At 50.1% G+C, this 27111-nt stretch overlaps 1 protein-coding gene across 1 annotated transcript in view; it reads left to right on the forward strand.

Moving 5' to 3' along the window:
- Window positions 1–2990: 2990 nt before the first annotated feature.
- Window positions 2991–27111, forward strand: part of GFOD1 (Gfo/Idh/MocA-like oxidoreductase domain containing 1) — a 111718-nt gene continuing 87597 nt past the window's right edge. The window contains exon 1 of the mRNA XM_045866359.3: window positions 2991–3932. Coding sequence (XP_045722315.1) covers window positions 3680–3932 — 253 coding nt within the window. The 5' untranslated portion in view covers window positions 2991–3679. The remainder of the gene's footprint in view (window positions 3933–27111) is intronic.

Here is a 27111-nt window from a genome sequence, read left to right on the forward strand (position 1 = left end):
GGAGCCATGTGGATATGTCGGGGTGGAAGGAGGGTATGCATGGAAGGGGGGCATGCAGAGGAAACAGCAAGTGCAAAGGCCCTGAGACACAAACAAGCTCTGCTGTCCAGGGCAGTGGGGAGGACAGTGTGCTGGAATGCAGGCTGTGGGGTGGAAAGTTGTAGGTGAAGAGGTGTGCAAGGCAGGGGGTTAGCTCAGATACACCTTTTCAGTCTATCCTGAGGCCTTTGGGGTTTATTCACTGGTAGGTATCAAGCCTGGTGGGACACGATCGTACTTATCTTTTAAAGATTTGGTCTGGCTAGGACACCTAGGTGGTGCTGTCAGTTGAGCATCTGACTCTTGGTTTTGGCTCAGGTCCTGATCTCATGGTTTTGAGATCGAACCTCATGTTGGGCTCTGCACTCAGTGTGGAGTCCGCTTGAGATTCTCTCTCCCTTTCCCGCTCATGCTCTCTCTCAAATAAATATTTTATTAATATTTTAATATTTAAAATATTAGATATTTAAAAATCTAATATTTTAAATATTAAAAAAAAATAAAGTTTCACTCTGGCAGCTGTGTGGAGAATATGGACTGCGGGGGAAGCAGTAAGTGTGCAAGGAGGTAGACCAGCAAAGAGGTAAATGCTGTGGTCCAGGCAGTGATGATGGTGACCCCAGGTCCCCACCATGCAGGGAAGCTGTCAGACTCTGGATGCATTTTGCAAGCTGAGCAGACAGGCCCTGCTGATGCTCGACTATAGAGCATGTAGAGAGAGGAGCCGTGGATGCCTCCAAGGTTTTTGGCCAAATGGTGGGCTGGCCGTGCCATTTGCTGAGATGGGAATGACTGGGGGAGGAATGGTTTAGGGGGAAGGTTGGCGACGAAGCCTTCTGTTTGAGTTTGAGTTGCTGCCAGGATTCAGTTTTGTCTTCTCTGAAATGGGGATAATGTTTGTTTTATACACTCGATGAGAATCAAATGTGATCATTTTCTCTTGATATTACACAGATGTCAGGTTTATTTTTATTCACACAGAAGCTAAGGGTAGAGTTCCCTTTAAAAGAACACAAACAAACTACCTCTTACTGGCTAGATATTGCTGCCCTCATATAATTGGCTCTCATATCAAGAAATGATGTGGGTAACAGACGCCTCTCCATATTTATTTAACATTTATCTAGAGCTTACTATGTGCCAGACGCTATTCTAAGGACTTTATAAAAATAACCCCTATAGTCCTCCGTTATTACCCTGACTTAACAGATAGAACCGTCGCCCAAAAAGGGGAAGTAATTTGCTTAAGGTCCCATGGCTAGTAAATGGCAGAGCCCAGAGTAAACCCCAGGTGCTCTGGCTCTCTTCCACCCGCAAAGCCAAGCGCCACCTCCCCTGCTCCAGATGAGCCACTGCCAAGGCTGACATATGACCTGGCCTCTTGTGTAGCAGGATGGTGCCTCGTGTCGGACACCATTGCCTGCACCCCTTTGCCCCTGTAGGCGGTCCTGCCTCGGTCCTTACAAAACCTCAGCTCAAAAGAAGCCTGTCAGTACCGCCGGCAATACTCCTTTTGTCTCAGACCTTCCCAGGCCGCTGGCAGCCACTCAGAGCACTCAGTGTCCTCTGTGCCTTTCTTCTAACACCCTGAGGTCAGCCACCTCCCCCCATTGCAACACACGAGCCTCTTCGGTATCCTGCTCTCTCCAGGCGCCCGCCTCATTGCCAGTTGTTACAAGTTGTTTTAAATGCTTGCAAGTATCACGTTTTCCACTCCCGTGTTGAAGCCGACAACGTGCCACGTTGAGCTGAGGGAAGACAAGAGAGGAGCATGCCAGGACCCCTGACCTCTCATGAGACTTTGAGCTGGAAGCCAGGTTCTGTACCATTTCAGCTTCGGGTCCCGCATCCCGGCAGCAAGTGGGCACAAAGTGGACACTCGGTGAATATTCATTTATTTAGCAAATGTTTATTGAGGGCTTACTACCTACAGGCCAGTGTGATGGGTGCCGAGGATCTGCGCCCAGGCGGGTGCAGGGCGAGCTTCAGCCGGCCCCCCTCCCTCCAAAGGAGCAGAGGGCGGGAGGGGGCGTGAGCGGCGAAAGAAGCCAAAGCGAGAGGTCGAGTGACTGGCGTAGCTTCTGGCCAGGGCTTCCTCTCCGTCTGGAAACCCAGCTCGCCCAGACGTGGACACACATGCCGCAGCCGCTTCGGGAACCCCTTACCTAGCGTCTGCTCAGGCGCTGGCCTCGCGGGGAAAGCAGAGCGTGTTAAGACTGGGAGGAAAGCGGCTGGACCGAGCGAGCGCGGCGGGAGGGCGGGCGCAGGGCTGGAGCAAGCTCTCTTGGAGAGAGAACTCTCCAGATCACCGCCCAAACTCTGGAGCCTAGCCTGGATTCCAATGTCAGGCCCGTTGCTTACCTATCGTGTGACCTTGTGCAAGTCACTTACCCTTCCCGGGGCTCAACTGCATCATCAGTTAAATGGGTTGCACCAATAACCTTAAGGTTGGTGCAAGGATTAAGAGGGAACGTCTGGAAAGCTTCCCTAGTGTGGTTCTCCGCACGTAGGAAACGCTCCCGCTCCGCTGCTCACACCTCGCAGGGCTCCGCCCCCCTCGCCCCCCCGCCCCCGGACGCCCCCGGGCCGGGTTGCCCACCGCCCGCTTCCCAGGGATTGACGAGCCGCCCAGTAGGGCGCGCCCGGCCCGGGTGGATTTATTGGCCTGCTTGGGGCGGGGTTTGGGAAGAGGCGAGCAAGGGAAGGAGGTGAGGGCGAAGAAAGGGAAGGCGCGGAGGGGCCGGAGGCGCGCGGGGCGGGGCCGGGGAGGAGCCGGGCTGGGTTCCTGGGCCCCGCGCGGCGCGCACCCGGAGCCCGCGGCGGCGGGGGCGGGGGCGGCGCGCGGCGGCCAATGGCGCGCGGCGCTGCGGCGGGGGCGGTGCAGGAGCCCCCGGCTGCTGACAGCCAAACTCACCAACTCCGCCCTCGTCCCCGCGGGATCCCGGAGCCCGAGCCGGCCTGGGGCCGAGGCCGCCCGAGCCGCGCTGCGAGCGAACATGGCAGCAGAATGAGAAGGCTGGCGCCGGGTCGTGGCCGCCGGCGCCGCGCTGCAGCTCGAGATCCGCGCCCGGCGCCCTCCGAGCCGCGTGTTTAGCCGGCCTCCTGGTGGCCGCTGGATTATTTCATTCGGAGCCGAGGGCTGGCGAGCAAGGGGACCCCGCAGCCGCGCGGGTCCGTGCTCTGGCTGGGTGTAGAGGCTCGTGCGTGCGAGTCGCCGGCTGCGGAAACCACGCGGGAGAGAGCGGGTCCCGGGCTGCGGCGGCGCGGACGCGGGGATGAGCCGGCCATGGGGCGGCCTCGGCGGGGCTCGCGGAGCCGGCCGGCGCTGCGGCGGGGGCGCTGCCTGAGCCGGGGCTCCGCGGGGCTTCGGGGCCTCGGACGCCCCGGGGGGGTCCCTGCCACCGCCCCCGGGAGGGACGAGAGCCCCGCGTGGCGGACACTGCAGCAGACGCCGTACTGAGGCGCCCCGAGCCTGCTCCGCCTGCAGCTCGGTGCGCCCTCGGCACCCGGGCGCCTTGCCCGGGGCACGGGCGGCTGGCGCACCGCGGCGAGCCGGGTGCAGGACTGGCTAGAGGAGTGTGTGTGAGCGTGTTCGATTGGAGATCTGAGCTATAGCAGAACCCGGCGGACCAGAGCAGCCATGCTGCCCGGGGTGGGCGTGTTCGGCACCAGCCTCACGGCCCGTGTCATCATCCCGCTGCTGAAAGATGAGGGCTTCGCGGTGAAGGCGCTGTGGGGCCGCACGCAAGAGGAAGCCGAGGAGCTGGCCAAGGAGATGAGCGTCCCCTTCTACACCAGCCGCATTGACGAGGTGCTGCTGCATCAGGACGTGGACTTGGTGTGCATCAACCTGCCGCCGCCCCTCACCAGGCAGATCGCTGTCAAAACCCTGGGTGAGCGACCCCTCTCCCCTCCAGCCCCTTTCCTCCCCTGCTGCTTTTCTGCTCTCGCCCCCTCTGCATCCCAGAGGCTTACGAGGCATCTACGCCGGGCCCTGGGACCTGAGATGCCCCATGCTACTCGGAGCTCCCTCCTTCCTCCTCCCCGGCCTTCCCTGCCTCTGCGCTTCTTCTCTCCTCCCTTCTGGCACCACCTGGACGCGCCTTCCCACGTGCGTGGCGCGGAGGCTGGAGGAGGCGTGTGTGTTCCGGGGCTGGCGACGAGGCGGATCAGATGCTGAGGACCGGGCGCGAGCTGCTCTCAGGAAGAGAAAACTAAGTCCCCAGCTGTGCCTGTAGGGCCCCGAGTATGTGCGTGGGTGCGCGCCTGTGAGAGGCGAGTGCGCGCCCAGGAACGCGCGGATAAAGGGCCCCACACGTGGGGCGGGTTTTCCTGGGGGCGGTAGACTACCTGACGGGTAGCAGCCGCGGCGCCCTGCTAGGCCCGTTTGCTTCTTGCTGCTGTTAGTTTGGTGTGAGATTAGAACGTGACGTTCAGCTGGAATGATTGCGCCTTCGCCGTCGGCCGTGCATGGCGGGAGTGGTTGGATGGGGGTGGGGGATGCCCTGGGACGTCTTCCAGGGGGTTCTGGGTTAGTAACCAACCGGTTTGGCAAAACCAGGGGGTTTGAACTGTCGAGTGTGGCCGCTCGGGAATTGTCTTCTGCGTGGGTTTGAAATAATAGATGTTAAATTTCTCGGGGATGGGCGCAGTAGTTCCGGAGGCATGGGTGCTTTGTGTGGGAAAAGGCCCAACGCAACCAGTTTCACATGGGAGCATGCTGTAGTCCCTCCTTAACAACCGTCAGGAAAGTTCCCAGGCCTGATGTTGACAAGCAGGTTGGGAATGAGCTCACCGTCCCTCGCCATCCGGTCCCCCCACCTAACGCAAGCGGTCTGAACAATCCCAGAGCGCAGAGCATCGGCGTCCCTGCCATGCCCAGTGGAAAAAGGAGCGCATAGTTTGTCCATCAGCAGTTCTCGCACGTACCTAAGACAGTCCCAGGAATACTGCTCACTCCTTACTCTCCCAGGCAATGTAACACCCACCCTTGAAAGTTGGAATTCTTATTGATGAGGAAAGAGACAAATCTTATGGCACAGGACGCGACATTAAGAGTATAGGGCAAGAGCAGGTCCAGTACTCAGAAGCCAATCAATGGTAATATATGTCATTTTGGAAGCCATGTTTTATTTTTTAAAACTGGCCTGAATTTAGGGTAGGTGAAATGGACGTATATGTTAATTCTATCTTCAGAGACCTAAGACCAGAAGGTACAACTCTTTCTTCCTAGAAAACCATTTTTTATCAGCCCATTCTGCTCTTGACTCCGAGAAGGAGAAGGGAGAGAAGGGACATCTGATAGAATTCCTAAGGAGGCTGCCCAAGGCTGTCCGTCTGTTTTCATGTTCATTTTATTAAGTTTCTGACATCTGTTGCTTATTTTCTTTGGCCTTGAATTGAATGTCATTGACTTTTCTGTTTGATGTAATCTATATACTGGGTTGCTCACTTTTGTGCTTACAGTGGATCTGTGTATATCAGGCAGGTTATAACCATCCAAATGGCATAAATCTGTTAGGTCACTTTGTATTCAACAGGTCTGTCCTGAACTCTGTTTCTATAGAGAGCCCATGACTGGTCATATCAGAAGGACCTTGTAACATTGCTTTTCCCCACTATGGCAGCCCAGTCCTGCACGTCAGCAGCCCTAAGGCCTATCTCCAGGAAAGTGGCCATTCCGGGAACAAGGATGTTCCTATTTTCGGACCATCTCTTGTACTTTAGCCAAGAAAGCATTTGGGGGCTCTGGGTTGGAGAGAAGTGGTACAAATTACACATTTCTGGATACTTATTTTCAAAAATTCCTATGATTTTTTTTTCCTTGACAAGATTAACATTTGAAGTTACCTCTTCAAAACCAGGCAAGAGTCTTCAGAAATAGACCTAGTTTAATACTCATGACTAAGGACTAGGGTTTTGTTTATATTTTTGTAGTAAGTCTTGGGCTTTTTTTTTTTTTTTTAAACTCCTGGATTTTGCAGGTAATTTGAGATAGTTTGTGATTATAGAAAATGTGGGGGTCGTTGAATTTAGATGTGGCTGGACTTTTGTCTCATTCCCCAGTTCATCTTCACTGGAAAATGCCCAGAGGTCACTTTCAGATTGTATTTGTGAGTATGCAGCTGGGGAGTTGTCTTGGTGTGCTTTGCTGTCATGGTTAGAGGTCCAACACACACACACACACACACACAACACAGGAAGTGAAACACCCCTAACAGTTATAGAGCTGGTTTGACCGTTGGGGGTTTATAGATGCTAGTGTTTGCCTGGAACTGAAACGAGCCAGTCTTGACCGATCCCGGTGAAGTGCCCTTCTTTTGGCCAAGGCCTGGCCTTTGAGCTGCTTGCCCAGCGATGGTGGGTGGTCTGCGGCCCTCCATCCATACTCATGACGGGTCTCTGGTCTGTCAAGGGGAGGGGCTGGTCTGGGCACCATCAAGGAATGACACTCGGAGTCAATAGAATCATAGATATCCTCCTTGAATTTCTAAAAATTCCCTTGAAATCCCTCCTTTGGTGAACTAGGCATTCGTCTGTTGTAGAGACTTTCTTCAGCTCTTTTGTACAATTTTTACAGTGCCCACCACGTGCCAGGCAATGTGGCAGGTGCTGTGTATAAAACACTTCCCTTCACAGTGAGACTGGCCCCCTAGCCTAGCCGGTAGCCTCATTTTACAAATGAGGCAACCTGAAATTCAGAGGGCTGAGCGGCCTTGCTCAGGGATGGATAGCCCGGGATATGAACCCACCCATCTGCCTCCCCAGAGTCCTTTCTTCCTGTTCCATCCCCTAAAGTTGCTTCTTGGCCTCAGTTCCTTCTCTCAGATCGAAGGAGCTCAGATGAGATCGTTGGCGCTCTCCTTTGTTCCTGTTCACCCCACGCGTGGAATCTGTTCTCTCTTGAATCTGTTCCTTTTTCTCCATCATCGCTCCCTCCCTGGAAGGAACGAGGCCCCTACCTCGGTCTCTGAGCGAGCTTGCTTGCCTGCCCCTCCTCACCACTGCCTCTCTCCATCTTCCACACTGCTGCCAGGCTTTCCTTGGAGAACCTCAGACTCAATCGTGTCACTGTGCCCCCCTTTCGTCACTTCTAGGAAGAGTCCCAACTTCTTGGCACGACAGGCAAGGGCCGGCCTGTGACGAGCCTTGCCCAGTCTCCTGTCCTGCTGGCTGTTCTGGAACCCCAAGGGCTTCAGCTAACCCCAGAACTCCTGGTGTTTCCTCGAACGGACCCTGTTTGATTATAGGTCCGTGCCTCTGCCTTGTGTTTGTGATGGATGCCTGTCCACCCTGCAAGACTCGGCCCCGGGGTTGCCTCCTCCCTGAAGTCTCCCACTTTCTCAGTCTCGCCCCTCACATACCCGCCTGGGGTCTCAGCACCAAAGGCTGCTCCCATCTTTTCTTGAACCTATTTTAGTGCATTTGTGTAAAAGTTAAGTTTTATTTAGTTATTTTGAATAGGTCATATATATATCCACGTGGTGTAAATTGGAAATACTATAAAAGTGCACAGTGAAGGGTAAGTATCCACTAGTCCCTGTTCTTCAGCTAGAGGCAGTCCCAGGTTGTTTTTTTTTGTTTTGTTTTGTTTTGTTTTAATGTCTCCTTTTGAAGATTTTGCTAGGTATGTACTGGCAAATATGTGAGCATTTTTTAAATCTTTTTTACATAGTTGGTAACATCTCATATACACTGTCATATACCTTGCTTTTGTCACGCAGCAGTATTATCTTGAGAAGAATTTATGTATACACTCACACACACATCTGTATGTATATAAAAAAACAGCATGCGAAGGTATCCATGTTCTTAGTTTTTGCTGTATAGTATTTCATTGGACTAATCAAAATTTATTTAACCAGTTCCCTATTACTCTGCATTTAGGTTGTTTTCCCAGTCTTTTGCTTCTACAAACGTGTAATGAATAACCTAGAACCCATGTCCGTTTGCACACACGCCAGTCAGTGCGCTTGTAGGGTCAGTCTGTGAGCTGCCGGTCAAAAAGTATGTGCTCATTTCCTTTAACAAAGATGTTGCCAGATTAACCGGCCCCTGAAATGACACCGCTGTTTGTCGATTTCCTTGTGCGCCTCGCTCTGCCTTGACTGCCCCGTGCCTGAAGGCAGCCAGGATGGGCTCACTCACCTTAGTATTCAGAGCAGTACAGCTCCCAGCCAGCCTTTGGGGTCAGTCAAGACCTGTGTCTAATTTGTCCTCCCGCACCCAGACTACGCAATGAGCCACCCGCTGCCTCCCTAGGTCCACTCCTGTTCCTTATCCAGTCTGGTCTCTGAACAACGGGAGAGTGGCATACATACACATACATGGCGCTATGTCATTCCCTGCTCAGAGGCTCTCAGCGGTTCCCCTGGCACTTGGAGCAACATTCAGGGGTTTTTTTGGCCTAAACTGGCTCTGCCTAGCAATGCCTGTCACCTCTTTGGCGACCGTATACCCTCCCTGACCCTCCAGCTACTTGGGCCTTTTTACTCAAACACAGCAGCCTCTTTCCGGACTCTGGGCCTTTGCAAACTGGCTTTTCCCTCTGCCTGGAGGGTTCCCCCTCACTCCTCTGAAGGGCTAGCTCATTCTCACTTTCAAGTTTCAGCTCAGATGTTCTGTCAGGAGGGAGGCCTTTCTGGTCCTCGCCTCCCAACCAAAAGTTCCTTTTGCCCACTTCTCAATCATACCCCTGCAGCCTCTGCCTATTCTGGGTAGTGCTATCGCTGTTTGTGATGACCTCTTTCATTCGTTTGCTTGTCCTCTTGTTTGCTGTTTGTGTCCCGAACAGGAAAGAAAGTTCTTGGAGGTGGGGCCTGTGCCTGCTCTGCTCACCAGGGTGGCCTTATCTCCCCTGGACAGTGCCAAGTGCTGAGTCACCCAGTAGGCACACTAAATATTTGCTAAATGACGAATGAATGCCTTTTCAATGAATGAATGGATGCTCGGGGGAAGGCAAACGATTATCAACAGGATGGGTCCATCAGGGGCGCCTGGGTGGCTCAGATGGTTAAGCGTCTGCCTTCGGCTCAGGTCATAGTCCCAGGGTCCTGGGATCGAGTCCCGCATCGGGCTCCCTGCTCCTTGGGAGCCTGCTTCTCCCTCTGCCTCTCTCTCTCTCTCTGTCTCTCATGAATAAATAAATAAAATCTTTAAAAAAAAAAAAAAAAAAAGGATGGGTCCATCAATCGGTAACATTTTGTCCTGCGTGCTGTAGCCCAGTGCCCCTCAGACATTCACACACGGGCTCATCTCCCCGGCGGGGGGGTGGGGGGTGGGGGGGGAAGGGGGAAGATCTTGCCAAAATGCAGATTCCAGGGTGGGACCCAGGATTGAGAATTTCTCTCCAGTTCCCAGGCGCTGTGCCTGCGGCATCAGCCAGACACAGAGATGTGATGGTGTTCTCCCGGGAAAACAAGACCAACCCTGCCGGGAATAATTAACCTGACGGCGGCACTGTGTTAAAATACCTGTTGGCCTTTGTGTGTGATGGGACAACATCTGTTTTTTGTGTTCCCTGCCCTAGTTTTTGGAGACCGTAGTGCAGACTCTCTGGGGGAAAGCCCTCTCCGTGGGAGGGCAGGCTCCTTCGGGATGGGGAATAAGGCTGTAGGGTCTCGCTGAGCTTTGGCTGTATGCACACTGATTGATCCTGCCCAGACTTGTTTGGCATCCTCAGCTGAGGACCTGGGGCACCGTGCCCTTCCCTGCCCTACTGCGGAGTGTGTGCAGTTGCCCATGGTGGAGAAGGGGTTCTGGAACAGGGGTGGGTAGGAACCAGGAGGAAGCAGGGCTGGGAGGATGGTGTGGTTGCCACACAGACAGAGAGATCGGGCTGGAGATGATCAAACATCCTTGTTGGACTTGGTAGTAGTAACCATTCTGGAATCCCAGCTCCCCCTTGGCATCTCTTCTGGATGTTTTTCTCTCCGAAGACTGTGTGGAAGAGGCAGTTGTGTTTTTCTCCCCGGGTTTGTGCCGCTGAGCACGGAGGGAAATGGTTTTGGTCTGTCAGCTTGGTGTAGGGTCAAGGAAGCTCCGGAGCATTATGTAAATGGAAGAAATGATTGTGTATTGTTAGGAAAAGTCAAGCACCACCAGTCTCATTTCATCTAACTGAAATTAGGTGCAGTTGAGTGATTCTTTTGTTGATGATATCTGGCTTTGAAAATGTACAAGTGAGAAGGAGCCATATTAAGAGATTGGACATTTTGATCCTGAAACTGGGGAAGAACCAAAAAAAAAAAAAAAATGGTGGAAGTAGGGGTGCCTGGGTGGTTCAGTGGGTTCAGCATCTGCCTTCAGCTCAGGTCATGATCTCAGGGTCTTGGGATCGAGCCCCGTGTCAGGCTCCCTGCTCGGCGGGAAGCCTGCTTCTCCCTCTGCCTTTGCCCCTACCCCTGCTCGTGCTCACGCTCGCTCTCTCAAATAAATAAAATCTTAAAAAAAGAAGTGGTGGAAGTAAATAGCATGTTTTAAGGGTTGCACCAAGAAGGAAATACATTGGCAGTTAGTTACATATTTTGATTCAGGGTAATCATGGCCCGTCATTATAGATGATGTTGTGATTCACAGAACCGTTGATGATAGAAAAGGTTAGCAGGTCACAACCGTGTAGCCATCCCCGCTGAGCCTCAGTTTTTCGATCAATAAAATGGAGTTAAAGATACTATGATATAAGGTTGGTATGACAATTAAAATGAGAGGGGGTGTGTAAAGACTTAGCCACCGCCCCCTCCCCCTGGAGCTTTCTGTATAAGTTCAATAAATATTATTCTACTTCACCTTGAGGTGATGAATTCTTTAGCCTGTTCCAAATGGTACTTTTGAAGATTTGTTTTTCGTATATTTTAGAGATGATTCCCTCTTGCCAGATTCAGAAAATACAGTTAAAAGGTTTTTAAAATTTTTATATATTTATTTATTAACAGATTTATTTATTTAGAGAGAGAAAACAGGGGGAGGGGCAGAGGGAGAGGAGAGGCTCAAGCAGACTCTCCGCTGAGCATGGAGCCTGACATGGGGCTCGATCCCACCACCCTGAGATCATGACCTGAGCTGAAACCAGGAGCTGGATACTTAACCCATTGAGCCACCTAGGCGCCCCCCGCCTTTTTTAATTTTTATTTTTTAAAGGGAATGTGCATATGCCAAGCTTCAGATGTGGGATTTGCTGAGAATCTAGTACTTGCCTCAGGGATACATGATCTAGAAGGTGCTGATGGTGTTCCCAGGAATGCACCACGCTCCTGTGAGGATTTATCATTACCTGTGAGAAGGATGCAGGGCCCTCCATGGAACTCAGAGGCAGGGACGTAGCTGAGGCTTCAGTAGGTGCCTGGAAACTCTGAACCCCTAGAATTTTATCATTCTGTGCTATTCTGTCTGTGTGTGGGCCTCATCACCCATCCCTCTTTAGACCGGGGCCCGTGTGCTGGAAGGAACTCCCAAATACAAATATTACCAGTTTAGCCCCCCCACCCTCCAGCCCCCACTCCCAATTGTTCCTGCTTGTGTCTGATGCTTTCTCCCAGCTCAGTCTTTTTGGAGGTTATCTGATAACGTGGGGGGGTTCATCACAAAATGCCGTGTGGACCCTCTACTGCAGGGAAGTGGGGCTGGAGGGATTAGGAGTGATCATCTCCAGCTGGGCCGCACTCCCAAAAGGTGCCAATGACGAAAACACAGACTTGGTTGAAGATTTTACAAAAGTAGACCTTTCTGGATTGTGTAGGTTCTTTATATACTGTCTTCAACTACGCATTTGGCATTTTGCCGCTTTTATAGTGACCACAGTAAAACAGTAGAAAGAAAAGATATATGTGACGATAAAATGATGCCAACCTTGTCGTCATTATTACTACATTTAGGGTGTCTCTGTTGGTAAGATATGGGATGGGTAAGTAGATGAACGTAACTGGCTCTGTGGAGTTTTATGGTCCAGCCCCTCTTGCTTGCGTGCTGGCTGAGGACCTTGGTGAGGCAGAGACCCTTTGTGCACAAGCATTAGGGTAGGGCCTCCAAGGAGTCAGGAGTCAGTCAGGAAAAAGATTGAGGTCCTGAGGAAGAGGAATTTCTACCTTCAGATTGCCTTCACACTGGAAACTGCAACATCAACCCTTCCCTGGGTCTCCAGCCTGCTGGCCTGCCTTGCAAATTTTGGACTTGTCTGGCCCCATAATTGCATGAGCCAATTCCTTAAAAATAAACCTACCCTGCTTTCACTCACCCGCCCATGGTCTCTCTCCCCGTCCTCTCCCCCTCTCTCCTCCTCCCTCCCCCTCCCCCTCCTTTCCCCTCTCCCCCTCCTTTCCCCTCTCTGCCCTCTCCCCTGTCTCCCCACTCCTCTCTCCCTCCCTCCCCCTCTCCCCCTCCCCCATTCCCTACTCTCCCATCTCCTCCTCTGCCTCCTCCTCCTCCCTCCCTTCCCTTCTCCTCTCTCTTTCTCCCTCCCTTTCTTTCTCCCTCTCCCCACACATCCACCCACCCACCGCTCCCTACTCGTTCAGTTTCTCTGGAGCACCCTGATAAATCCACATTTTGCCTGGATCAAGGCCACCTGGCCAGGCAAGCTGGGCAGAAACGGACCTGGCAGGCATGTCACACAAGTGTGGGTCTGGCAAGTCTTGGTGTGGAAGCTGCTCCCTGGAGTTCAGCTGGTGAGTGTGGGTCCCTAGGAGAGCGCGCTCTGAGCATCTTCCCCTAAAGCAGGAAGACCTTGAAGGCAAAAGATCTTTTGGGTTCAGAGTCAACCAAGGGGGGATGTTCCGGGGAAAAGGCTTTAAAATCCTCACACTGAGAGCCACATGGACCCTTTACCCTGACCAATTCTGCATCTGTCAACAGGGCTTTGGGGAAGCTTGCTTCTCAGGTTTAAGCAAGCAAGGATGCCTTGGAGTTTAGATTTCCCTTGAGAATTGTTAACGCCCTGTGGAGTATTTAAAAAAAATGCCGAAAAAAATAACTTCACATTAAAATGATATGACTTTGTTTTTAAAATTTCTAATTTCCAACTGTAATAGTTTTTATGGTACTGAGAGGCTCTTTTAGCCAGTATAATATGCAAAAACCGAAGCCATAGAGTTTTGATGCCCCACTTAAGTTGGTTTGTAGCTTTAGCATTGCTTTTTGCTTTATTGAGATAACCTTTATGTATCATAAGATTTACCTGTTGAGATTCACTGATTTCTGTAAATGTATATAGTTGTGTAAAAAGTTTTAGAATATTTCCAACATCCCCAAAAGTTTCCTCCTCCCTGTTTGCAGCCAGCCCCCATTCCTGCTCCAAGCCCCAGGCAGCCATGCATGTGATCTGTCCCTATCGTTTTGCTTTTCCTAGAAATCTCATATAAATGAAATCCTATAATATGTAGTCTTTTGTGTCTGGCTTCTTTCACTGAGCATGTTTTTTTTTTTTTTTTAAAGATTTTATTTATTTATTTGACACAGAGAGAGCACAAGCAGAGGGGGGGAGTGTTGGCAGAGGGAGAGGGAGAAGCGGGCTCCCTGCTGAGCAAGGAGCCCCATGCAGGACTCGATCCCAGGACCCTGGGATCGTGACCTGAGCTGAAGGCAGACACTTAACCGGCTGAGCCACCCAGGCACCCTTCACTTAGCATGTTTTTGATGTTCATCCACATTGCTGCATCTGTCAGAAATTCATTCCTTTTTTATTGCCAAGTAATATTCTGTTGTGTGGATATACCACAGTTTGTTTATCCATTCGCCATTTGGATGTTTATATTGTTTCCAGCTTTTAGCTGTTTTGAATAATGCTGCTATGAACATTTATATCCAAGTCTTTTGTAGACCCATGCTTTCACTTCTCTTGGATAGCTCTCTAAGAGTGTAATTGCTGGGTTGTATGGTATGTATGTATTTACCTTTTTAACTAACTGCCAGACTGCTTTCTGAGGCAGCTATACCCATCCCACTCTTGGTTTCGGCTCCAGTCGTGATCTCAAGGTCAAGGTCAGCGCTGAGTCTGCTTGAGACTCTCCCTCTCTCTCCCTCTGCCCCTCCCCCTGCTCGAGCACTCCCTCTCTCTCTATCTCAAATAAATAAATAAATAAATAATTGAAATAGCTGTACAATTATATATTCCTACCACCTATGTAGGAATGTTCTAATTTCTCTACACCATCACCAGCATTTGGTATTGTCAGCCTTTTTTTAAAAGATTTTATTTATTTGAGACACAGAGAAAGAGAAAACACAAGCGAGGGGGAAGGGCAGAGAGAGAGGGAGAAGCAGGCTCCCAGCGGAGCAGGGAGCTGGATGCGGGGCTCGATCCCAGGACCCTGGGATCATGACCTGAGCCGAAGGCAGACGCTTAACGGACTGAGCCACCCAGGTGCCCCATTGTCAGCCTTTTTGAGTATAGTCACTATTATGTTAGTGTGTAGTGCGATCTCATTATGATTTTGATTTGCATTTCCCTAATGACAAATGATGTAGAGTACCGTATCTTGTGCTTCATAGCCAGTCATATATCTTCACATTTCTTGAGCAGTTTTAAATTGGGTTGTCTTCTTCTTACTGAATTATAAGCATTGGTTTTTGTGATTTTGTTGTGTTGTTCAGATTTTTGGGTTTTCAAATACTTCCCTTTATTTTTGATTTTGGAACTAGATGCAGCTGAACAAATTCTCCAGCCCAAGTAAAATTAGCTTTGCCAAATATTCATTGAAATGGTTCATTATTTAGAAGAGCGAGACGGCCATGTGAGCGGATACTGACATCCCGGACACCAGCATTGCCCTGGGCCTTGATAAATGCACTGAACATTCTTTGTGGGACAGTTCCAATTTGAAGATTATCCGAGGTGGTCCAGGATCTTTCAGTCACTTCTTCTGCCCAATGTCTGGAGGCTGTTTCTCTTCTTTCTTTATTTTTATTTAATAAATGTGTTTGAATGCCTGTAGCCCCGAGTTGGCTGAGGGTAGCAATGCCCCAGATAGTAAGATACGGTCTATGGTCTTTGTTCTTGACAGAAGATAAGCATATGCAAACACATGACAATGCAATAAAGTATACCATTAAGCCCAGAGTGAATTGCGATACCGTAAGGCCGGGAAGTATTTGCTTATGGCAATTAAATAACCCCAAAATAGTGGTGTTGGATTAAGGGTTCAGTCACTGGGCAGCTTCCCCATGCCAATCCACAAAGGGTACTAAAACGAAGGAGAAAAAATAGAAAACAACAACAACAACAAACAGAGACTTCCCCTTACAAAAGTGTTATATGTGTGAATGAGAGACTTGCACGAAAGTGAGATCTGGAAGGGGCTTCCTCTGGTAGGTGGTGAAGTGTCACTGGGTTGTCTTCTAGAAGGGCTGGATCTAGAGGCTGGTTAAAAAGTCCGCTGCTGAGCCTTTTGTTTTGCTGACTGGGGAACTTGGGTTTGAGGTTAGAGACAAAATGTGCAGGGCCTGTGAGGAAAGGCAGTAGGAGTTCCTGAGGAGGTGGCCCTGCAGATAATGCATCCTGCCTGAAAGCAGAGGGAAGAGGACTCCCTGAGGGCCGGATTGGTCCAGGAAGACCTTCTGGAGGAGGTGGGACTTATACTGGATCCAGAGGGGCGGGGGGTGGGGGGGCGGATTTAAATAATTATGAAGGAAGATATAGAAAGTTCTATGGTATAAAATCCTTTTCAAGGAACCACTTGGTTCTGGAGCAACACTGAGGAAAATTGTGTTTCCTATGACTGACCACTTAGGACAAAGTTAGAGTAGCTTAAGAATGTACAAAATTAAAAAAAAAAATTGTTCTTATCTAGAATAAAAATTCTTTTTCTTGGTCGGCAGGTCACCCCCCCCCCCCACACACACACCATCAGCAGTAAATTCCACTTAAATCTTTCTCTCCCTTCAATTCCAAATGGTGACAGTCACAGATGACACAGCTCTGGGGTAGGCAAAGGATCCAGCTTGCAGGATCATTGGAAAGAACCCCTTGAGAGGAGCACAAATGGCCGCCTTATAGGGTGTGAAAAGAGCTGCAAAAATCCATTCAGCGAGAGACATTGTAAAGACAAAAGCTCCTTGTGTGATGGAGTCGGGGCCATGCTGTGGTGGAGAGTGGGGTCAGCTGAGGAGAGGGGGAGCCTGCTCAGTTTCTGGTTTTGTAACTCGCATCCCTGTGTGATAGTCAAACCCCTTACGGTACAAGGGTCAGTGCTGGGGTGGGGCTGTGATTCACTGTAAGAGAAAGGATAAGAGGATCTCCTTGGAGAAGGACACTCAGTGCTTGACATGCTGAGGGGCTTGTCACTTCAGGAGCCCAGAGCTCCTATGGTTGGGAGGCTCCTGCAGGGTAGCCTGCTGTCCAGGGGAGATGGTATTAGGGAAAGGCCACAGTGGTGGGATGGATGGTTAGTTCTTGACCTGGGATCCAGTAGCTGGTCACCAAGGCCTTGCTAGGTGAGTGCACTGGCTAGGCTTCTAGAACGTCTCCACAGGGGCACCTGGGTAGCTCAGTCGGTTAAGCCTCTGACTCCTGGTTTCAGCTCAGGTCATGATCTCAGGGTCATGGGATTGAGCCCCACATCGACCTTTGTGCTCAGCATGGCGTGTGCTTGAGATTCTGTCTCTCTCCCTCTGCCCCTCGCCCTGCTTGTGCTCACGCTCTCTCTCAAATAAATGAATGAATGAATAAATAAATAAAATCTAAAAAAAAAAATAAAACATCTCCACAGGTGACACACTGTATCTTCATTGCTTTATTTCAAAAGGAACAGATCCCTGTTGAATTTGGTGTCGTCCTGTAGAAAGTAAAGTGAGGCTCCCGAATGCTTTTTTCATCAGTGACAAAGTTGACCAGTTTTAAGAAGCTGCCGGGTCACTCTGCTTGGAGCTGGGTCCTGGTCTTGCCACATTCTGTATGGCCATGGACCCTCCACTTAACTCTTCTGAGCCTCAGTTTCGTCATCTGTAAAGCAGAGTTAATCAAAGTACCTGACTCAGAAGGTTGTTGACTGAAAGTGAGTCCCCAATAATCATTGAGAATCTTGCTTCATCAGAACTTACTATAGTGAGCTACTTAGTATCTATTCACTCTTCCCTTGAGCGATACTTATTGAGTACCATCCATATACCTGGCACTGTCTAGTTCTGTGCTTTGCAATATAGTAGTCATTAGCTACACTCGTGTGTGGCTCTTTACATTTACACATGTTAAAACTAAATAAGATGAGCAATTCAGTTCCTCAGATGCCCTGGCCACATTTCAAGTGCTCAAAGTTCACATGTGGCCGGTTGGTGGCTTCCATATTGGATGGTGCCTCACAGAACATATCCCTAATTGCAGAAAGTTCTAGCGGACGGTGCTGATCTCCAGGCTGGGATTTAGCAGTGAACATAGCACTCATTTATGCTTGATCTAGATGTGGATTCTTTTTTCTTTTTTTTTAAGATTTTATTTATTTATTTAGAGAGCAAGCACACGAGGAGGAGGGAGGGGCAGAGGGAAAAGGAGAGAATCCTCAAGCAGATTTCCAGCTGAGTGTGGAGCTGGAGTCCCATGCAGGGCTCCATCCCAGGACCCCGAGATCATGACCTGAGCTGAAACCAAGAGTTGGACGCTTAACCAACTGAGCCACCCAGGCGCCCCTAGACGTGGATTCTTGAGACATGTAAACTTTTGGGCACATTTCCTTTTCTCCCGGGAATGGGATGATAGTCTACACGGTGGGTAATTACTCTCATGAGTAATTAGTAGAAGCTTAATAAGGTAAGGGTGTGACCTTCTCTATTTATTAGTAAGGACTCTAACAAGAAGGAGATATGCTGGCTGTGGAAAGTTTCCTGAAATCCCCATTAGAGGCTGGCAGTGAGTAAGCAATGATAATTGATAAATGATACCCCTGCCCACCTGGGGGTCATCACAGGTACTTTGGGCAGCAGATGGCCCCAATGAGGCTGGAGTGAGGCCAGGGCAGGAATGCAGTCTTGGCTCCCAGCAGATGCTTCCTTAGCCCTCGCAGCAACCTTGGGAGGTTTTCCCTCATTTTGGCCGATGTAGAGCTCAAAGCAGAGAGAAGCACAAGAGGGCAGGAGGGAAGGGACTCGCAGCAGGCGTGGTGATCCTACAAGAACGTAGAACACTCTTGCAGCCAGTTCCTGAGGGCCAGCTTTGGGGAAGAACCCCGACTTCACGGGAAGGTTGCTTTCTCCTGCCAGCATAGTGGAGATGGGGTTTCCGCCCGAATGCCTCCTCTTTCCATTCCCCCTGTCCTTCCCTGCATCTAAGGGGAAAGGTTAAAGGAGTACTAATGCATGAAGCTTCAGAAAATAGGTAATTCCGATTTTCTAGTTATTATTGCCCCCCCCCTTCAAGTCCCATTCACTTTGTGAAAGCAGTACCCATTTGTGTGAGCATTGCTTGGGGGCACTGGGACTTCGGATGTTCCAGCCAGTGGGAGCTGGGAGGGAGAGGTGAGTGGGCCTTGGTGAGGGTGTGGGCAAGTGCATGCGCAGTGCGCCTCCCGCCAACCGGCGCTTGCCTGAAATCAAGGGCAAGGCAGGGATTTGAGATGACTTGTTCCTGAAATTTGTCATCGACAGCCCCTCTCATTTCCCACATGAATATGAATAATCAGAAGTGGGCAGTGGAAAATGAGATTCTTTCCCCTGCTCTGTCTCTTCCCGTTTTCCAACAGAGCTGCCCCCCCCCCCCCAAGGAGGAAGAAGCAGCAGGTATAAACATTTAGGGGGAAAAAAATAATGCCACATGGTTCTCTTTGTCTAAACTTCTGCTCCTTCTAGCACCACCCACGTGGGACCTTTGTTTACACCGCACTGTGCTACTCTCAGAGAGTCCTGGGGGACAGGGTTAGAGCCCTCGGGGACGTGGCCTGTCTGACTTAATCTGCACAGCCGTTCACATCTAGGGCACAGAGGCTGCCTGGCTTTCCCCAGGAGGCGCAGGGCTGCCTCCGAGCTGCTTTGTCCGTGGAACTGAGACGAGGCTGCTTGTGCTTACCCGACGAGGTGGGGTGATTCCACAGGGGACATGCCCTAAGCAGCTGACACTGGCTTTTCTCCTTTTTGGCCCCCGCAGCCCAGTCAGGACGATCCTGGCAGGTGCGCTTGTCGCTTCCAGGTGCTGGGAAGCCGGTGGGATCAGCTACGTCCTCTGACAGCAGTCCCCTGCTTGGGTGTCCGTTTTCAAACTGGTCCAGCATTTGTATTCACCATCCATTTATTGGTGCCCACAATGTGTACGGTGGTATTCTAGACCGTGGGGGGTAAGAGGTCAGAGATGTATAAGAGAGGTTATCTACTATTGGACAAGCTTATAATCTATCCAGAACCTACCCATCACTTTTTTTTTCTCTTAATTCCAGGATAGGGACCTATCATCTTTGTTTTGTTTTGGTTTTTAAAGTAGGCTCCATGCCCAGTGTGGGGTTCGAACTCATGACCCTGGGATCAAGACCTGAGCCGAGATCAGATGTCAGAAGCTTGACTGACTGAGCCCCCCAGGCACCCCGGTACGCATCACTTTTGAAATGGGAAGAGGACCTGACATTTTATCAAGCACTCACTGCATACCAGGTCCAGAGTTAGGCACAGTACGGTGTCCTCTCATTCCCGCCAAAAGATTGAGGAAATACTCTTGTACGGTCTCCCCTTCTCTACTGATCTATAACTCATTGTTAAAAGAAGCCAACGATAAATGGCATGTTGTATTTTTCCATTTGTTCTGGTTGCTCTGGGCCGAGGGCGGTGTTTTCACCTGCAGATGTCCACTAGGGGTGTGACTGGTGGTCGCAGACACGGTGGCTTCTTTACTGTCCTGGAGAACCCTGGTAGGAGACACACAGGCTGACTCCCTCCCCCACATACTGGCTTCTGGGACGTCCCCACGCACCGGGCCCGGGTGTGTTTATTATTGTCACAGGGCCCTCGGTCACCAGCCCCAGGTATGCGGCGAGGTCTGTGTAATTCCACGGCTGACCTGTATTCGGAAAGCAGCTCCAGGGACCACAGTGGGAGGAGCAGGCAACACCACGGCCCGTTTTGCACACCTTGGACTTGATCTGCATGGCCCCCACATACTCCGACAAATCTGGTCCCATGATGGGCTTTGACTAAGTCCTTTTCCTGAGCAGCTGCTGTGAAAAGCAGAGAGACAGGAGGGAGGCAGGCTGGGTGATTTGTGTGCATGGTAGGCTACGCGGAGTAGCAGATGGGGAAAACTCCTGGCGGGCAGATCACCGAGACAGGCCTTGCAGGGACCCAGCTCCTGAGGCCCAAGGGAAACTGAGTCTCCGGGGAGTTGAGTGGCTTGTCAATGTTCACATGGTCTCCAGAGAGTGTTCCTTTTAGCTTCTCAGGTATTTACTCATTTGGGGCCCGAGTTTCTCCAACAGTGAGTAAAAATGGGAGGTTGCCTTCTGGGAAGCTCTCCTAAGGAAGTAACCTCAGATAATAACTATGCAGAAACCTGCACACATAGTAGTGTTTAGTGAAGCCTTATTTGTGTTACTGAAACACTAGGAAACGAACCTAAATCCACAGCAGGGAAACAGGAAAGTATGGCTAATACAGCTGATTAAATACTAAATAGACATTGAAATTATGTATGGGGAGACTGCAGCATTATGGGGATTTTTTATGATATGGGTAAAGAAAAAAGATACAGAAATCTTTCTTTCTTTCTTTTTTTAAAGGTATTTATTTATTTGACAGAGAGAGACACAGGGAGAGAGGGAACACAAGCAGGGGGAGTGGGAGAGGGAGAAGCAGGCTTCCCGCGGAGCAGGGATCCCGATGTGGGGCTCAATCCTAGGACCCTGGGATCAGGACCTGAGCCGAAGGCAGATGCTTAACGACTGAGCCACCCAGGCGCCCCACAGAAATATTTCTATATCGTGATGGTGGCCTGTTGAAAGCACACACACATACACCCCTTCCCTCGCCTCCGAAAATTGAAATCTGGTAGATAATAAGCCAATATCCTAATGGTGGTTCTTTTGGGCTTATGGGATTATTTTTAAAAATTTGAACTTAATGGAAAAAAATGAATTTATTTAAAAAAAAAAAGAGACAGTAACGTGGGGGAAAATAATTTGGTTGGGGTGGCTCTCCAGTTCTTACATCCTGCGATCCTTGGAATCTGGGACAGCTGTCCCCAGGCACGTGCAGACATTGGTGTAGAAGCAAAAATTAGTGCAGCCTTGGCCGAAGGGAAAAAGCAAGTCTTCTAGGAAGGGGAAACGGATATATAAAGGTCGAGGAGCTCTGCTGTTTTGCAGGGGGAGTAACTGGATATGACTCTGAATTTCGGGAGAAGCCATAGCCTCCTGGTTATAGGGTAATTCATTTATAATTCTAACTGTATACAGCCAAAACCCAAACGCGGCTGAAAAGGGCTGGTGCCGCCCCATTATTTCCCTATGTCTTCTGGACTTACCCCGGGGGTGGCAAGTGAAGCTCTATGTTGGCTTCAGGCTTCCTAAAGGATATAGGAGCCGTGCTATTGCTATGTTTGTAGTACCCTTTGCTCTGAGGGATGTTTTCTTTTTAGCCAAACCTGCGGTGGGAATCTGTTTCAGAACCTTTGTGCTGAGAACATTCCTCACCATCTGCAGGAACCTCTTTCTGGGCGGCAGGGGACGGTGATTCGGTGCAGCCAAAGGGCTATTGGCCTGGAAGCCTGGACAGGTGGTTCTTGTCCTGACACCGTAACTAATTAGCTGTGTGACCTTGGGCGAGTGACCTCGCCTCTTAGACTTTGGTTTCCTTAACTGTAAAATGTGGGTGCTCTACTCGGTTTAGAAGAGTCCCTGCTAGTTCCCAGCTCGTCTGGCTACTCGGTTAACTCACTGTAAAAGCTTGGCACTTACGGGCCCAAATGAATTGGTTTGCCTAAATATTTTTAAGCATTGTTTTATTACTATTGCTGCCAGGTTGTTGATTAGCTTGACTTTTTTTTTTTTTTTTTTAATCTATTACACAACCACACATAGCTCTCCTTTATACCAGGAAGCGGTTTTCCCTTTATCTGCAAGGGAGGAGATGCATTTTGGGGGCAAAGTGGCATGACTGGTTTAAGGGGAAGGCTCCTTCCCAGCTGTGTGTGTGTGTGTGCGTGTGTGCAGTCTGCTGATGTGCATTATGCCCTTGATGGTGTATGTGTTGTTGTTTTTTTTTTCTTCCTGTTAATGTCACTGCTGAGAACACATCTGTATGTGTAGCTGCCGCCGTCAGTTGTCAAGCTGGTAATTCGGTGGGGTTCGGTATAATTTCTGGGCACAAATTTATCGGCACAGTGTGCGTTGGGGGTTAGCTTTTTCTGCACTGCCTCATTAAGCAGACTGTGCTCTGTTGCACTAAAGGGAAGATACAGTTTTGCTAAAAAGAACCACTGCAATGTCAGCAGCAGTAGGGATATTCCTGTCAAAGGAATGTTCATTCCTGCCAACTCCGGGCCAGGAGATTGTCCTGGGGACAGTTTACAGGAGGCCAAGGGGGGGGAGGTGTGGAGACAATAGAGAATGCCACCTTGTCACACTTGAGTAACTGGTGTCCACGCCGGGATCCCCCCAAGATGGGCCCCTCTGCGTGTTGTTAGCCTGAGAGCACGTGATGGACTGAACTGGGGGGAGCCTGTTGTTACTGATCACAGTGCCCGCAGAGGAATTAGAGGACCGGGTCAGCATAAAGATAAGACCCAGAGGGAGTCCCGAGGGGAAATACCTGTTTATTTCCTAACTCAGATTGGGGAATCCATGCCATATGGCAACAATGCTAAGAAGGCACCATTTTGTACCTGGTACAGGAGTTGTGTAAGTGGACATCGGGGACCAGCGCAATACGAAGGAGCTGTGTTGGCGTGGACGTTTTTGGGTCACCCTAGCCCAGGGGGGTGGCTCCTGTCTTTCCCAGCACTGATTTTACCCTTGGCTTTAGCATTTGACAGTCATTATAAATGGGAAGGGTTCCAGAGATCCAACCTAAACTGAGTGGTTCTCTGAATTCATAGAGAATCCCACTGGTTCTTCTTTACAAAGGAGACACTGGGTATAACGACAATGTCCTTCGTCAGCTGGGTGTTGGGTGACCCAGGTTTCGTTTTAGATTTGTGATCGTGCATATGGATCTTTTTTCTCTTTCGTTAACATTTTCAGGGACACCGGAAACCCTGGTGGGGGCCTGTTCCTGATATTAACTCACTCTGTGGCCTGACCCAGTCTCTTGACTTTGCTGTCTCAATTCCTCTTATAAAATGAGGGGTGTGTTTATGGTGGTTCTCAAACTTGGCTGCACATTAGGAATCCCTACCCCTGGGAAGGCTTTGAACATCCTGATGCCCCCTGACCAGGCTGTACCCCAGACCAGCTACATCCATCTTGGAGGGTAGTAACTCGGCATCTTTTAATGCTCCTCATGGTTAAGGAGCTTTGTTTAAAACAGTGCTTCTCAAACTTTGACGTGATAGGACTCACCCGAGTGTCTTGTTAAAATGCAGATTCTGAATCCATGGTCTGGGGTGGGGTCTGAGATTCTGCATTTCTAACAAGTTTCTGGAGTATGCTGATGCCCCTGACGGGTTCATGGACTGAGCTTTGAGTAACAAGATTTAGAATCTAAATATTAACCACAGTACAAGGCACAATAATCTGGAAAAATGTAGCACGAGCAATATACTACTGAAATGAGCGCAGCAGAAGCGACAGTTATTCTGACAGAGGAAATCAGGGGTGTTACACGGAGGAGGCGGTAATTGAGAGAGCCTTGAATGAAGAGGAGGCTTTCTTTGGATGGAATAGGAGTGTGTATTAGTCAGGGAAAGCTTTGTTTCTCAGTGAAACCGAACCAATGATGGGTATGTATGTATAAAGAGAGATTTATTTTAAGAAATTGTTTTATGCAGTGGTGGATGTTGACAAGTCTGAAATCTGTGGCACAGGACGGCAGGTTGGAGACCCAGGGAAGAGTTGATGTTGCAGTTCAAGTTCAAAGGCCAGTCTGCTGGCCGAATTCCCTCTTTAAGGGAGATGAGTCTTTTTCTATTAAGACCTTCAACTGATTAGAGGAGGCTCACCCACACCGTGGAGCATAATCTGCTTTACTCAGAGTCTGCTGATTTAAATGTTAATCTGACCTAAAAAAAATACTTTCACAGAAATATCCAGAATAATGTTTGACCAAGTAGCTGGGTAGCACGGCCTAGCCAAATTGACTCATAAAATTAACAGGGAAAATCGGGTTTGGAGGAAAACCCGTGTGTGATGCTGTGGAATAGACATCCCACCTCACTGTCTTGTGATCTGAGTCATCTGGAAAAGGGGAAGATGAATGGGGGCAAAAGCATTCAAATATCTGTAGACCAGGATCACACCATAGTGAGAGGGTCTGACGTTTTCTGACTTTGACCCGCAGGAGGGAATGCATTTTACATTGTGGCCCAGCAGATATATAACTGTAAATGCATAGATGTAGATAATGTGTGTATGTGTATCAACAAAATTGCATAAAACCGAAAAGGTTTTCTGACCTGACCCGTATTTCATTGACAAATGATGCACTATGGTATTTTCTGTTGTCTTCTATTTTTTTTTTTTTAATTTTTTTTTTAAAGATTTATTTATTTATTTGAGAGAGCGAGAATGAGAGAGAGAGAGAGAGTACATGACAGGGGGGAGGGTTAGAGGGAGAAGCAGGCTCCTCGCAGAGCAGGGAGCCCGATGCGGGACTTGATCCAGGGACTCCAGGATCATGACCTGAGCTGAAGGCAGTCGCTCAACCAATTGAGCCACCCAGGTGCCCTGTTGTCTTCTATTTTATTGTGAAGAAGGAAAGCTGCTCTGTCCCACGGAACTGATTTCACGATGCTTCATGGGTGGTATACCTGCGGGGAAAATAAGACCCAGGCCCTGGTGGGGTGGAAAGAGCTCGGAGAGCCTTGTGATCCAAAGCCTCACTGTCCCGTAGAACTTTCTGCGGTGATGGGAATGTGCCGTTCTGCACCGTCCAACACCGGCCCCATGTGTCTCTTGAGCACATGAGATGCGGCCAGGCAAATGAGGAAGTGGATTTTATATTTTATTCCATTTTAATGAATTGAAATTAAATAGCTGCTTCTGGCTTTGGCTCCCACGGTGGGCAGCACAGACATGGGGTACCGCCCTGCCTCAGCCTCTAACTAACTGGATGGCAGTGAGCTTCCTCCCTCAAGCCCCCCCCCCCCCCCCCACACCCCCAGGCCTCGGATGCAGCATCTCTACCCCGGGAGGCTGGACTCTGGGATTGCCACCGAACCTGCTAGCTCCATCCACCTTTCTGGAAAGCCAGGCTGAAGGCTGACCTGGGGCCTGCGGTTAATTGAGTGCCCTGGGCAGTGTTATAGATAACAGTGCTCTGCATTTTGAAACCCTTCCCTTCTTCCTTTACAGTTGCTTAACTGCTCACTCGTTTGACTTGACGGTTTGAAAAGAGAGATGCTTTCTGCTTAATGAAATCTTCGCAGCCCATCTTCACAGACTTGCTGGGCTCCGCAGATGGCCTCTGCAACCCGAATACGAGGTGCTTTGCTTCCCCCCACCTCTCTCCAGACAGCTGTACCGGCCCGGAGGAGAGGACAGGGGGGATTTGGGTGCAGAGGTTCACCGTCAGGGTGGGCTTGTGGGTTACTTTTGTTGTATGTGGATCACAGGGCTAGTGATTATGTTCTAGGAGGACAGAATTTGTTTAAATTCTAGCAGTTGGAATTTCCAAAGACCCATGATTTCACTGACCTCAAGGCCAGGCTGGGAAAATTAAGGGACCCATCAAAGGATGGGAGAAGAGGTGATTTCTTCCTCTCTCTCTCTCTCTCTCTCTCTCTCTCTCCCCCTCTCTCCCCCCAAAACTCCAGTAATAAGAATCAACCTTGGCTGGGGCGCCTGGGTGGCTCAGTTGGTTAAGCAACTGCCTTCGGCTCAGGTCATGATCCTGGAGTCCCGGGATCGAGTCCCGCATCGGGCTCCCTGCTCGGCAGGGAGTCTGCTTCTCCCTCTGACCCTCCTCCCTCTCATGCTCTCTGTCTCTCATTCTCTCTCTCTCTCAAATAAATAATAAAAATAAAAATCTTTAAAAAAAAAAAAAAAAGAATCAACCTTGGCTGAGGATGGGTTTGGCAGGGCACGTAATGGCCCATTTTACTTTTCAGAAGGTGATTTCTTCTCCCAGGCCCTTGCTGTTGACGGGACGGGAGGTGAGCTGGGTGAGAAGCTCACAGCCTGTGGATTTGTGCGGAGGGCAGAAGTGGTTGGGAATGTTCGGCCAATTCATTTTGGCTCTGGTGGGAGGCGTTAAAAGAGGGATAGAAATTCTAGGAAGGGCCCTAATTCAGGACATTCAGAAACTGGGAAACAAAATATCCGGCCCCCATTGGAATTAGATGGCCCCAGGCTGCTGGGAGCATTTATCTTGTTTCTATCTTGTTTCTTTCTTGTTTTGTCTGTGTGTGCATAAGAACTGTGGGGAAGAAGGGGGATGCTCTGGTTCAGAGGGGAGGGGAGGCTGATTTAAATGTCTGTCCCCGCCCAGGCCCAGCCCTGTGCAGACCCTTGCCATTGCGCCCTCCGCAGTGCCCAGGGTCTCCTGAATCAGCTCCCACAGCCGGATTCCTCCAGTGCAGACGGGCTTGGCTAAGGAGCCAGAGTAGCCTCCCCCACACCCGCCCTTGTCTTTCCAGCTCTGTCCGCTCACACCTTCCACCCTCCTCCAGAGCAGGGCAGTACCACTCTGCCCCCACACGGCCCATTTCTCCTTCAGCAGCTGTTTCTTGCTGGCTGCATCTGGGTTGTTTCCCCCTGCATCTGGTGTGCACGGGGTTCGCTCTCTCCCATACCGCGAATTCCCTCCCTCTGACTCCCGAGACAAAGAAGGCTCCTTCTCCATCTCACCACCGCGCCCCAGAGTCAGACCTTCCCCGAAAACACAGAAGCCAGGTGCAGCCTTTGCCAAGAAAGCCAGCGGGCGGAGGACTGGCCTTCCCACCGCTCGGAGCGATGCCAGTTTGTGCCCCACGTACCGTCTGCGCGTACCAAGGATGGTGTGATGAGTCACCAGTGCATA

Source organism: Mirounga angustirostris, unplaced genomic scaffold (genome assembly GCF_029215605.1).
Source record: "Mirounga angustirostris isolate CCGP_5_RB_7025 unplaced genomic scaffold, mMirAng1.0.hap1 SCAF_8, whole genome shotgun sequence".
Classification (NCBI taxonomy): Eukaryota; Metazoa; Chordata; class Mammalia; order Carnivora; family Phocidae; genus Mirounga; species Mirounga angustirostris.